The sequence below is a fragment of the Ranitomeya variabilis genome, chromosome 1 (genome assembly GCF_051348905.1).
Source record: "Ranitomeya variabilis isolate aRanVar5 chromosome 1, aRanVar5.hap1, whole genome shotgun sequence".
In the NCBI taxonomy this organism is placed as follows: domain Eukaryota; kingdom Metazoa; phylum Chordata; class Amphibia; order Anura; family Dendrobatidae; genus Ranitomeya; species Ranitomeya variabilis.
In genome coordinates this window covers 30,509,419-30,523,487 of record NC_135232.1, presented here as the reverse complement: position 1 = coordinate 30,523,487, position 14,069 = coordinate 30,509,419, and the positions used below count along the sequence as shown (strand labels likewise).

Here is a 14,069-nt window from a genome sequence, read left to right as displayed (position 1 = left end):
AATACCCCAATACTGAGCCTCTGCCGTATGTGTCCCTATTACTGCCCCTGATACCCCAACACTGAGCCGCTGCTTCCGTATGTGTCCATATTACTGCCCCTGATACCCCAATACTGAGCCGCTGCTGCCGTATGTGTCCCTATTACTGCACCTGATACCCCAATAATGAGCCTCTGCTGCCATATGTGTCCCTATTACTACACCTGATACCCCAATACTGAGCCACTGCTGCCGTATGTGTCCCTATTACTGCTCCTGATACCCCAATACTGAGCCGCTGCTGCCGTATGTGTCCCTATTACTGCTCCTGATACCCCAATACTGAGCCGCTGCTGCCGTATGTGTCCCTATTACTGCCCCTGATACCCCAATACTGAGCCGCTGTTGCCGTATGTGTCCCTATTACTGCCCCTGATACCCCAATACTGAGCCGCTGTTGCCGTATGTGTCCCTATTACTGCACCTGATACCCCAATACTGAGTCGCTGCTGCCGTATGTGTCCCTATTACTGTACCTGATACCCCAATACTGAGCCTCTGCTGCCGTATGTGTCCCTATTACTGCACCTGATACCCCAATACTGAGTCGCTGCTGCCGTATGTGTCCCTATTATTGCCTCAGATACCCCAATACTGAGCCGCTGCTGCCGTATGTGTCCCTATTACTGCACCTGATACCCCAATACTGAGCCGCTGCTGCCGAATGTGTCCCTATTACTGAACCTCATACCCCAAATAATGAGCCGCTGCTGCCGTATGTGTCCCTATTACTGCTCCTGATATCCCAATACTGAGCCGCTGCTGCTGTATGTGTCCCTATTACTACACCTGATACCCCAATACTGAGCCGCTGCTGCCGTATGTGTCCCTATTACTGCCCCTGATACCTCAATACTGAGCCTCTGCCGTATGTGTCCCTATTACTGCACCTGATACCCCAATACTGAGCCGCTGCTGCCGTATGTGTCCCTATTACTGTACCTGATACCCCAATACTGAGGTGCTGCTGCCATATGTGACCCTATTACTGCACCTGATACCCCAATACTGAGGTGCTGCTGCCGTATGTGTCCCTATTACTGCACCTGATACCCCAATACTGAGCCGCTGCTGCCATATGTGTCCCTATTACTGCACCTGATACCCCAATACTGAGCCGCTGCTGCCGTATGTGTCCCTATTACTGCCCCTGATACCCCAATACTGAGCCGCTGCTGCCGTATGTGTCCCTATTACTGCACCTGATACCCCAATACTGAGCCGCTGCTGCCATATGTGTCCCTATTACTGCACCTGATACCCCAATACTGAGCCGCTGCTGCCGTATGTGTCCCTATTACTGCCCCTGATACCCCAATACTGAGCCGCTGCTGCCGTATGTGTCCCTATTACTGCACCTGATACCCCAATACTGAGCCGCTGTTGCCGTATGTGTCCCTATTACTGCCCCTGATATCCCAATACTGAGCCGCTGCTGCCGTATGTGTCCCTATTACTGCCCCTGATACCCCAATACTGAGCCGCTGCTGCCGTATGTGTCCCTATTACTGCCCCTGATACCCCAATACTGAGCCGCTGCTGCCGTATGTGTCCCTATTACTGCCCCTGATACCCCAATACTGAGCCGCTGCTGCCGTATGTGTCCCTATTACTGCACCTGAAACCCCAATACTGAGCCGCTGCTGCCATATGTGTCCCTATTACTGCACCTGATACCCCAATACTGAGCCGCTGCTGCCGTATGTGTCCCTATTACTGCACCTGAAACCCCAATACTGAGCCTCTGCTGCGTATGTGTCCCTATTACTGCCCCTGCTGTGTGGTTCTGTGTGCCCTCTAAATTCTAAGGCACCCCTCTATAATATAGCAATGCCAGGTGCAAGTGCCCTAGAAAACAGTACCCATATTTTGCCCCCTAGAAAGTAATCTTGTCCTGTGTGCCCCTTTGATAGTCATAGTAACCTGAGTTCCCCTATAACAATAAGTGTCCACTTTACATTTAATAAAGTCCTGAGTCTCCCCCCTTTACAGCTCCCCTATACACAGCATGATGCTCTCTTATACACAGTATAATGCCCCCTTAGTAGCCTCCAAACTGATGGCTCCAACACTGTAATCCCCACACTGTATGATGCCCCTCTAGATAGCCTCCATATAGTATAATGCACCAGATAGTCCTCAATATAGTATAATGCACCCCCCTTAGGCCCTCTCTATATTGTATAATGCACCCCCCATAGGCAGACTCTATAGCACAACGCAGCACCCATAGGAAGACTCTGTAGTATAAGGCAGCACCCCATAGGCAGACCCTGTAGTATAAGGTAGCACCCGCAGGCAGACCCTGTAGTATAATAGCACCCCTATAGGCAGACCCTGTACTATAAGGCAGCCCCCATAGGCAGACCCTGTAGTATAAGGCAGCACCCCTATAGGGAGACCCTGTAGTATAAGGCAGCACCTCCATAGGGAGACCCTGTAGTATAAGGCAGCACCTCCATAGGCAGACCCTGTAGTATAAGGCAGCACCCCATAGGCAGACCCTGTAGTATAAGGCTGACCCCCATAGGCAGACCCTGTAGTATAAGGCAGACCCCCCATAGGCAGACCCTATAGCATTAGGCAGACCCTGTAGTATTAGGCAGACCCCCATAGGAAGACCCTGTAGTATAAGGCAGACCCCCCATAGGCAGACCCTGTAGCATTAGGCAGACCCCCCATAGGCAGACCCTGTAGTATAAGGCAGACCCTGTAGTATAAGGCAGACCCCCCATAGGCAGACCCTGTAGTATTAGGCAGTCCCCCCATAGGCAGACCCTGTAGTATTAGGCAGACCCTGTAGTATTAGGCAGACCCCCCCATAGGCAGACCCTGTAGTATTAGGCAGACCCCCCATAGGCTGACCCTGTAGTATTAGGCAGACCCCCCTCATAGGCAGACCCTGTAGTATTAGGCAAACCCCCCCATAGGCAGACCCTGTAGTATTAGGCAGACCCCCCTATAGGCAGACCCTGTAGTATTAGGCAGACCCCCTCCATAGGCAGATTCTGTACTATAAGGCAGCACCCCTTAAAAAATAAATAAATACTCACCTCTCTTCTTCCTGGTTCCTGCACTACTCTGAGCTCCCGCTCATCTCAGCGCCAGCCAGTGACTAATCGCGCCCCCTGTCAGTGTCGCTGACGCTGGGGGAAGGAGCTGACGATGATGGGGGAAGGAGCGCAGCGCTCCTTCCCTCATCAATGCGGTCAGCTTTATCGGCTAAATGCCAGTACAGCTGACCCTGCGATGACAGGCAGGGGTCCCACTGCTGTCACCGGCCCCCCCGCCTGCTGCGTGCGCTGATACAGTTACAGTAGCATAGCTACAGGTGGGCCCCCTCTGAGCACCGGGCCCGGGGCCACCACACCCTCTGCCCCCCGGTAGCTACGCTACTGGCAAAGAGTCATAGAAAGTTAGAGTTAGAAGGAACCTTCAGGGTCATTGTGTCCAACCCCCTGCTCAATGCAGGATTCACTAAGCCATCCCAGACAGATGTCTGTTCAGCCTCTGTATGAAGACTTCCATTGAAGGAGAACTCTCCACCTCTCGTGGCAGCCTGTTCCACTCATTGATCACCCTCACTGTCAAAGTTTTTTTTGTACTATCTAATTTGTATCTTCTCCCTTTCAGTTTCCTTCCATTATTTCTAGTCCTTCCTTGTGCAAATTAGAATAATGATGATCCCTCTACACTGTGACAGCCCTTCAGATATTTTTAGACAGCTATTAAGTCTCCTCTCAGTCTTCTTTTTTGCAAGCTAAACATTCCCAGATCTGTTTCTCATTTCCAGTCAGCTCACCATCCTGGTCGCTCTTCTCTGAACTTGCTCCAGTTTTTCAATGTCTTTTTTAAAATGTGTTGCCCAGAACTGGACACAGTATTCCAGATGAGGTCTGACCAAAGAGGAGTAGAGGGGGATAATTACTTCACATGTTATACAGTAGACTCTATGCTTCTGTCAATGCAATCCAGAACTGTGTTAGCCTTTTTTGCTGCTGCATCACAATGTTGACTCATGTGCAGTCTGTGATCTATTAGTATAACAAAGTCTTTTTCACACTTGCTGTTGTTTAGTTGTATTTCTCCCATTCTGTAGATGTCATTTTCATTTTTCTTGCCCAGATGTAGAATGTTGCATTTCTCCCTGTTAAATACCATTGTATTAGTCACTACCCATTGTATCAACATAGGAGTCTGGATGAAAACAGAGCCCTCTGGAGCGAACAGAGGAGTCTGGAGTAGGTCACAAGAGTCTGGAGGAGGTGGACAGAGAAGTCTAAAGGTGTATATAGAGTTTTTGTTGGGAAGAGGTATCTGGAGGGGTCAGAGGTGCATGTCCGAGGTTTGTTCCCCTCTCTCCATTGGAAACACCTGGATTCCTTGGCAAGTTAATGCATTTGGATCCTTAATGCCACTTGTATAGTTGACTTTAAAGAGAATCAGTGAGGTTCGAGCTTAGAGACCTGCACCAAAGTCATTAGTGTGATTCATCACACATGGGCTGTGGACATGACTTAAATCTTCTGGGACTCAATAGATGATCAGTACCAGAGACCCTACCTTCCAATACTGGGGTCTCGCTGTGTTTAGCAGGGGGCATTTTTGTCGTCCTCCCAGGCCCTGCAATCTGGCTGCAGGTAAGTTATAACCTTGCTCCACTCTGCAGCCTCAAAGAGTTAAAATACAATTTCAGCTCTTCTCCCTCTGCAGGCATGTTTTTCTTGGTATTTAATGGGTGAGATGTCCAGGGTCATAATCTCGGCTCACTGCTGTAAACCTTCCACAAACACTGTACACGTTAATAAGTAAACGGAATCCCTGGAGAATGCGGGAGCTAGATATCTGTGTATCCATAATGGCGGGGGGCCACTGACATGGGCCACCATTACTGCATGGCACAGTTTGGCTTTACAAAAAAAATTACATGTATATATCCTATATGACTGACCCATAGAAGCACTATACCAGCGCGAAACGGTAGTGGTCAGTACTTGCACACTCCTTTCTTCACACCCCCGAGCCATGAAGGTTTTATACCGTGATTGAATAAAGGATAAACTATTTTAAGGATCGGTGAGTGCTGCCCATTTCTTCTTTGTTTTATGGAAGTATTTCAATCTTTTCTCAGAGGAGCACCCGAGATCCGGAGGCTAAGCTTCAATGAGCACACTGAGATCCGGAGGCTAAGCTTCAATGAGTACACTGCGTTCAAGGCACTTTGATCCAGTGAAGTTGGCAGCGCTGTCTACTATTTATCTTTTGACAGACGCATATATATATATATATATATATATATATATATATATATATATATATAATATATATACACATATATACATACATACATACATACATCCCCTGGCAAAAGTTATGGAATCACCGGCCTTGGAGGATCTTCATTCAGTTGTTTAATTTTGTAGAAGAAATGCAGATCACAGACATGGCACAGAAGTCATTTCATATGGCAACTTTCTGGCTTTAAGAAACACTAAAAGAAATCAAGAACAAAAAATGTGGTAGTCAGTAATGGTTACCTTTTCTTAACCAAGCATAGGGGAAAAATTATGGACTCACTCAATTCTGAGGAAAACATTATGGAATCGTGAAAAACAAACAAAAAAATCACTCCAAAACATCACTGGTATTTTGTTGCACCACCTCTGGCTTTTATTACAGCTTGCAGTCTCTGAGGCCTGGACTTAATGAGGGTCACACAGGACTCTTCATCATTCTGGCTCCAACTTTCTCTGATTGCTGTTGCCAGATCAGCTTTGCAGGTTGGAGCCTTGTCATGGACCATTTTCTTCAACTTCCACCAAAGATTTTCAATTGGATTGAGATCCGGACTATTTGCAGGCCATGACATTGACCTTATGTGTCTTTTTTCAAGGAATGTTTGCACAGTTTTTGCTCTATGGCAGGATGCATTATCATCTTGAAAAATGATTTCATCATCTGCAAACATCCTTTCAATTGATGGGATAAGAAAAGTGTCCAAAATATCAACATAAACTTGTGCATTTATTGAAGATGAAATGACAGCCATCTCCCCAGTGCCTTTACCTGACATGCAGCCCCATATCATCAATGACGGTGGAAATTTGCATGTTCTCTTCAGGCAGTCATCTTTATAAATCTCATTGGAGCGGCACCAAACAAAAGTTCCAGCATCATCACCTTGCCCAATGCAGATTCGCGATTCATCACTGAATATGACTTTCATCCAGTCATCCACAGTCCACGATTGCTTTTCCTTAGCCCACTGTAACCTTGTTTTTTTCTGTTTAGGTGTTAATGATGGCTTTCGTTTATCATTTCTGTATGTAAATCCCATTTCCTTTAGGCGGTTTCTTACAGTTTGGTCACAGACGTTGACTCCAGTTTCCTCCCAGTCGTTCCTCATTTGTTTTGTTGTGCATTTCCTGTTTTGGAGACATATTGCTTTAAGTTTCTGGTCTTCACACTTTGATGTCTTCCTTGGTCTACCAGTATGTTTGCCTTTAACAACCTTGCCATGTTGTTTGTATTTGGTCCAGATTTTAGACACAGCTGCCTGTGAACAACCAACATCTTTTGTAACATTGCGTGATGATTTACCCTCTTTTAAAAGTTTGATAATCCTCTCCTTTGTTTCAATTGACATCTCTCGTGTTGGAGCCATGATTCATGTCAGTCCACTTGGTGCAACAGCTCTCCGAGGTGTGATCACTCCTTTTTAGATGCAGACTAACGTGCAGATCTAATTTGATGCAGGTGTTATTTTGGGGTCTGAAAATTTACAGGGTGATTCCATCATTTTTTCCTCAGAATTGAGTGATTCCATAATTTTTCCCCTATGCTTGGTTAAAAAAAAGTAACCATTACTGATTACCACATTTTTTGTTCTCGATTTTCTTTAGTGTTTCTTAAAGCCAGAAAGTTGCCATTTGAAATGACTTCAGTTTTGTGCCATGTCTGTGATCTGCTCTTTTTCTATAAAATTAAACAACTGAATGAACATCCTCCAAGGCCGGTGATTCCATAATTTTTGCCAGGGGTTGTATATATATATAGTCTGTTTTAACACTTCTCTCTTGGTGATGGTTCTCAGATTATTCATGACCATGGACATGGCACTGTGCAATGTTTAGGTTGGTGGTAAATTCACATGATGCCAGCGGGACATCACCCCATTACTCTTTCTTTGCCAGCTTGTCTTCTTCCCATAGTTCGTCCAGATGTCACCTCTTCCCCAGGTAAATGACTGATGCACCTAGCCGTCCCCATGATGTAAAACATGATTCATCACAGCAGGAACATAATTACATAGTTACATAGTTATTAAGGTTGAAGGAAGACTTTAAGTCCATCTAGTTCAACCCATAGTCTATCCTAACATGTTGATCCAGAGGAAGGAAAAAAAAACCATGTGGCAAAGAGTAAGCTCCACATTGGGGAAAAAAATTCCTTCCCGACTCCACATTCGGCAATCAGACTAGTTCCCTGGATCAACGCCCTATCAAGGAATCTAGTATATATAACCTGTAACGTTATACTTTTCCAGAAAGGCATCCAGTTCCCTCTTAAATTTAAGTAATGAATCACTCATTACAACATCATACGGCAGAGAGTTCCATAGTCTCACTGCTCTTACAGTAAAGAATCCGCGTCTGTTATTATGCTTAAACCTTCTTTCCTCCAGACGTAGAGGATGCCCCCTTGTCCCTGTCTCAGGTCTATGATTAAAAAGATCATCAGAAAGGTCTTTGTACTGTCCCCTCATATATTTATACATTAACATAAGATCACCCCTTAGTCTTCGTTTTTCCAAACTAAATAGCCCCAAGTGTAATAACCTATCTTGGTATTGCAGACCCCCCAGTCCTCTAATAACCTTGGTCGCTCTTCTCTGCACCCGCTCTGAACCTTCTTGCATTGCTTCGTGGACCAGTTCTGATGCTCACATGCCCGTTGTAGGCACTTTCGGAGATGGATATAGGCCATAATAGGCATCTAACTTTTCTTTATACGATGGGTGAACTTATATGGAAATCGATCAGTAAGGCTTCAAATTAATGGCTGCCGAGTAAGCTGTTGCATTGGGCAGAGGAACCAGACAGGGTTGCCCCCTGTGTCCTCTGCCCTTCCGACCCTCCATTGAACCACTGGTGGCCATCATCAAACGCTCTGGAATAGTCAGATTTAAATGTGGGAACCTGGAAGAAAATGTTGCGCTTTACGTGGATGACACCCTACTATTTCAGGCTAATGCAGAAACCTCTCAATGCAACCATTGACAAGACCCCAGTCAGGGGCCTCTCATATCTCATATAGTCAAATCAGATCTCTTGCTTTGCACTGATGAGGCGCAACACCCCAAAACATGTGTCTGGTTTGGCTTTTATCCTAAGTCAGGTTCTTTAAAGAGTCGATATGGAGTTTTAGAACTGCTACTTGGAATACGTGGTGCTAGAGTTCAAGTCCTCGCTGAAGAGACAGTTTTTGTGTCTACATCGTAATTCGCCAATGTGGACCCCGCAGCGGTATGTCCATAAGGTTAATAGCTCCTTCTGACAATTGACATGGAGAGGGGGACCAGTCCGCATAAGGCTGAGGTTGGAAATTCTTCAGAGAGGAAAAGATGATGGGGGGTAAGCATCACCTAACCCATATTTAAAAAATGTTTCCCTCCAAAATTCAGCACTTTAGAAGGTGGCAGAATGTTGGTCCATACCGACAAAAGGAAATTTCTACAATTTTGTGGCTAATCAGTTCAAAGCTTTATTGTTTCAGGTACCGACTGTCTTCCTGTTAATTCATAAACTTTGACAGAAATCATGTGATTACAGAAGTTACTAAGAAAATCCCACAAGTCCTGCCATATACCGGGAACACCCCACAAGACCGCAATGTATCGGGAACACCCCACTAGACTGCCATATACCGAGAACACCCCACAAGACCGCTATATACGGGTAATACCCCACAAGAGCACCATATACTGGGAACACCACACAAGACCGCCGTATTCTGGGAATACCCCACAAGACCTGCTGTATACCAGGAACATCCCACAAGACCTGCCGTATACCGGGAACACCCCACAAGACCTGCTGTATACCGGGAACACCCCACAAGACCTGCCGTATACCGGGAACACCCCACAAGACCTGCCGTATACCGCGAACACCTTACAAGACCTGCCGTATACCGCGAACACCTTACAAGACCTGCCGTATACTGGGAACACCTCACAAGACTTGCCGTATACAGGGAACACCTCACAAGACTTGCCGTATACCGGGAACACCTCACAAGACCTGCCATATAACTGGAACAACCTACAAGACTTGCCGTATACCGTGAACACTCAAAAAGACCTGTCACATACCACGGACACCCCACAAGACCTTCCGTATACCGCAAGCACCCCACAAGACCTGACGTATACTGGGAACACCTCACAAGACCTGACGTATACCTGGAACACCACACAAGACCTGCCATACACCGGGAACACCTCATAAGACCTGCTGTATAACGGGAGCACCCCACAAGACCCCCTGCGTAGCAGGAACACTTCACAAGATCTGTCATATACCAGGAACACCCCACAATACCCCCGTATACCAGGAACACCCCACAATACCCCCGTATACCAGGAACACCCCACAAGACCTGCCGTATACCGGGAACACTGCACAAGACATTTGAAAATGTTCATTTTGCAGATGCACTGACTGGTGATCTAAATCTCAGCATTTAGTCCTTTTACCCATTTTTCCTGCTTCCAAATCATCAACTTCAAGAATTGATTATTTAGAATTGGTCCGAGAAGAAAATCCATCAACAGAAGATGAGGAAGAATCACAGATGGACAATGACAACAAAGTCCAATCTGTGACTTGATCACATAGTGAGGCGTTTAGGAATGATCAAGTACAAGGAATTAACTTCATTCTCGTCATTCATCTGTGATTGCTTCTGATCTAAGAGCATGGCGCTGGTGATGATTTTTCTTCTTGGACCATTTCTGATCCTGATGTTCTCAGATACCTACGAGTGAAGACTGAGGGCAGTCCACTGCAGCGGAGGCGATCCTCTTACAACGTCACTTACCTGAGCGGAGGCGGCGTGGAGCAAAGAGCTTACAGTAACGTGAAGTTAGAGATCTCATGGTGGCAGCGACCGTTGTGTCAGCAGGCAGAAAGATCTTCACTCTTGAGATTGGGAAAGAGGTGGAGATGAGGGAGGAGAAGGCAGATCCCTCCCCACCGTATGAAGGGCTCACTGTCTGACACTTATTTAGGAGAAGCCATCACCCATGGAAGAGGAAATATGTAATTCCTGAGTCCTAATGATCCATGCCAAGACTATACTGTACAGGATCTATATATCAAAAAACCAAAGTGTCGCCCTACCAGAATGAAGTGTGAAGTGCTACAACGGCAAAGTATGCAGACCAAAGAGTACAGCAGAATACAGCAGCCTCTGTAAGCGCTAACATGTGCAAACATTGAAGATAGGAAGTTTGGATGCATCGCTTAGTGATGAGCGAGCACTAAAATGCTGGAGTGCTTGGTACTCCCCAATCGAGCAGGTCAATGCTCTATTCGAGTAACGAGATAATGGAAGTCAATGGGAAACTAGAGCATTTTTCCGAAAGACCCTCCCAGGAGGTCTGGGGGGGGGGGGGAATCACGGAAATTATTGGAAATAGAGCTCAAATAGAAAGGGCAGGGCCGGCGTTAGGGGCAGGCAGACCAGGCAGCTGCCTGGGGCCCCCGCTCCCCCAGGGGCCCCCAGCTAGCGGCAAGTCATGCAGCCCCTATGGGGCCCCTGTGAGGCAGGGGGGCCGCCTGCCGCCAGCACTGACTTCCTTGCTGCATTGAACTATACCGGCATGTGCCGGTACAGTTCAAAGCAATGATGGAGGAGAGAGCGTCAGCAGAGCGGGCTCGGGGAGAGGTAAGGAGCTTGTTGTTTTTTTTTACTGGACTGTGCGGCCATTCTCGGGAGGAGAGAGGCAGGGGGGATGTGGGCTGTGCTGTATACTACTATGTGGGCAGTGCTGTATACTACTGTGTGGGCAGTGCTGTATACTACTGTGGGCAGTGCTGTAAACTACTGTGTGGGCAGTGCTGTAAACTACTGTGTGGGCAGTGCTGTATACTACTGTGTGGGCAGTGCTGTATACTACTGTGGGCTGTGCTGTATACTACTGTGGGCAGTGCTGTATACTACTGTGTGGGCAGTGCTGTATACTACTGTGTGGGCAGTGCTGTATACTACTGTGGGCAGTGCTGTAAACTACTGTGTGGGCAGTGCTGTATACTACTGTGTGGGCAGTGCTGTATACTACTGTGTGGCCAGTGCTGTATACTACTGTGGGCTGTGCTGTATACTACTGTGTGGGCAGTGCTGTATACTACTGTGGGCAGTGCTGTATACTACTGTGTGGGCAGTGCTGTATACTACTGTGGGCTGTGCTGTATACTACTGTGTGGGCAGTGCTGTATACTACTGTGGGCAGTGCTGTATACTACTGTGTGGGCAGTGCTGTATACTACTGTGTGGCCAGTGCTGTATACTACTGTGGGCTGTGCTGTATACTACTGTGGGCAGTGCTGTATACTACTGTGGGCAGTGCTGTATACTACTGTGTGGGCAGTGCTGTATACTACTGTGGGCTGTGCTGTATACTACTGTGTGGGCAGTGCTGTATATTACTGTGGGCAGTGCTGTATATTACTGTGGGCAGTGCTGTATACTACTGTGTGGGCAGTGCTGTATACTACTGTGGGCAGTGCTGTACACTACTGTGGGCAGTGTTGTACACTACTGTGGGCAGTGTTGTATACTACTGTGTGGGCAGTGCTGTATACTACTGTGTGGCCAGTGCTGTATACTACTGTGGGCTGTGCTGTATACTACTGTGTGGGCAGTGCTGTATACTACTGTGTGGGCAGTGCTGTATACTACTGTGGGCTGTGCTGTATACTACTGTGGGCAGTGCTGTATACTACTGTGTGGGCTGTGCTGTATACTACTGTGTGGGCAGTGCTTTATACTACTGTGTGGGCTGTTCTATATACTACTGTGTGGGCTGTGCTATATATTACTGTGTGGACTGTGCTATATACTAAGTGGCTTTGCTATATACTACTATGTGGGCTTTGCTATATACTACTATGTGGGCTGTGCTATATACTATGGGGGTATATTATATTCTATGGGGGAAGCTGTGTTATATACTATGTGGCTGTGTTATATATTTGGGGGGTACATTATACATTATATTCTATGGAGGAGGCTGTGTTATATACTATGGGGGGCTGCATTATATTCTGTGGGGGGCTTTATTAGATTTTATGAGGGATGATTGCATCATACCCTTTGCTGGGGCTACATTATAGTCTATGGGGAGGCTGTATTATATTTATATTCTATGAGGGGTGATTGCATCATACTCTATGAGGGGGCTACATTATACTATATGGGGGGCTGCATTATATTCTATGGGGAGGTTACATTATTCTCTGTGGGGAGGTTACATTATACTCTGTGGGGGGGTTACATTATACTCTGGGGTGGCTGCATTACACTCTGGGGTGGTGGCTGCATTATACTATATGTGGGCTGAATTATACTGTATCGAGGACTATGGGGAATACATTATACTATGTGAAGAACTATGGGGTGCATTATACTATGGGAAGTGAATTGTACTACATGGATGACTATGGCGGTGCATTATACTATATGGAGCACTGTGAGGAGTGTATTATGCTATATGGAGGACTGAGGAGTATATTTTAATATATGGAGGACTATGGGAAGTGTATAATACTATATGGAGGACTATGAGGAGTGTATTATACTATATGGAGGACTATGGGGCACATTATATTATATGGGCAGCACGGTGGCGCAGCAGCCTTGCAGCGCTGGAGTCCTGGGTTCTAATCCCACCTTGGACAACATCTGCAAAGAGTTTGTATGTTCTCTCCGTGTTTGCGTGGGTTTCCTCCGGGTACTCCGGTTTCCTCCCACATTCCAAAGACATACTGATAGGGAATTTAGATTGTGAGCCCCATTGGGGACAGCGATGATAATGTGAGCAAACTGTAAAGCGCTGCGTAATATGTTAGCGCTATATAAAAATAAAGATTATTATTATATGGAGGACTATGGGATGTGCATTTTACAATATGGAGGACTGTGGGGCACATTATAATATATGGAGGACTATGGAGTGTATTATACTAAACAAGCAAAATGCTGCATATTCATTGGGTGATTGGATTGTTTATGCCGGAATAAAAATCCTTGTTCTCAGCAGGACGTCACCGGTGTAAACTGTAGATGTGCTGCTGATAACATGATACTGTATGGTGATCTGTTAGTGATCTATTAGTGATTGTTCTGTCCCCTTCATTCTTTCTCAGACGGTGGAAAGAGGCCAGGAAACAAACGTCCAACGACTTCAGTATGGTCGATCACACTCGTTTAGCGGCCTGAGATCAGCGCATGTAAATACAACCGAAATGCTTCTGTATGATGTGCAATATGTTAGCATTTGGGGCCCCATTTTAAACTTTGCCTAGGGCCCCACTTTGCCTAAAACCGGCCCTGAGAAAGGGAACAGCATGGAGAAGATACCTGGATGCATCACTTCCTCCCAGGTCGCTGCTTGGAACTACGTTATCAGAGTATTACGCCACTTTTATAGACTGACAGTAAAGCATCCAAAACTGAAGATAAAATGATTTTTTCAGGAAAAAATTGTTAGGAAACTTTCTTTCCTGTATTAATGACTTGTATATAAGGCAAAATTAAAAAGAGAAACAAACTAAAAAAGCCTCCTCCACCCCTTAGGTTTTGTGCCCACCATCAGGAATACTAGCATTCTCGATGAGTCCAAAACGCTGCATTGTACAGTACAAGCACAATGGATGGGATTAATAGGAATCTCACTCTCACTGTGCTTCTTTATGCCGCATAAACTCACCTGTGCAAGGGATTTCGAGCCACAACATGTCAATTTC

The 14,069-nt window shown here is 46.2% G+C and overlaps 1 protein-coding gene across 2 annotated transcripts in view; it reads right to left on the bottom strand.

Moving 5' to 3' along the window:
• Positions 1 to 10,254, bottom strand: part of AGXT2 (alanine--glyoxylate aminotransferase 2) — a 47,124-nt gene extending 36,870 nt beyond the window's left edge. The window contains exon 1 of one of the 2 annotated variants that reach the window (XM_077281779.1): positions 10,141 to 10,254. In XM_077281779.1, coding sequence (XP_077137894.1) covers positions 10,141 to 10,198 — 58 coding nt within the window. In that variant the 5' untranslated portion in view covers positions 10,199 to 10,254. The remainder of the gene's footprint in view (positions 1 to 10,140) is intronic. The other variant, XM_077281782.1, reaches the window with a different exon arrangement.
• Positions 10,255 to 14,069: the final 3,815 nt, after the last annotated feature.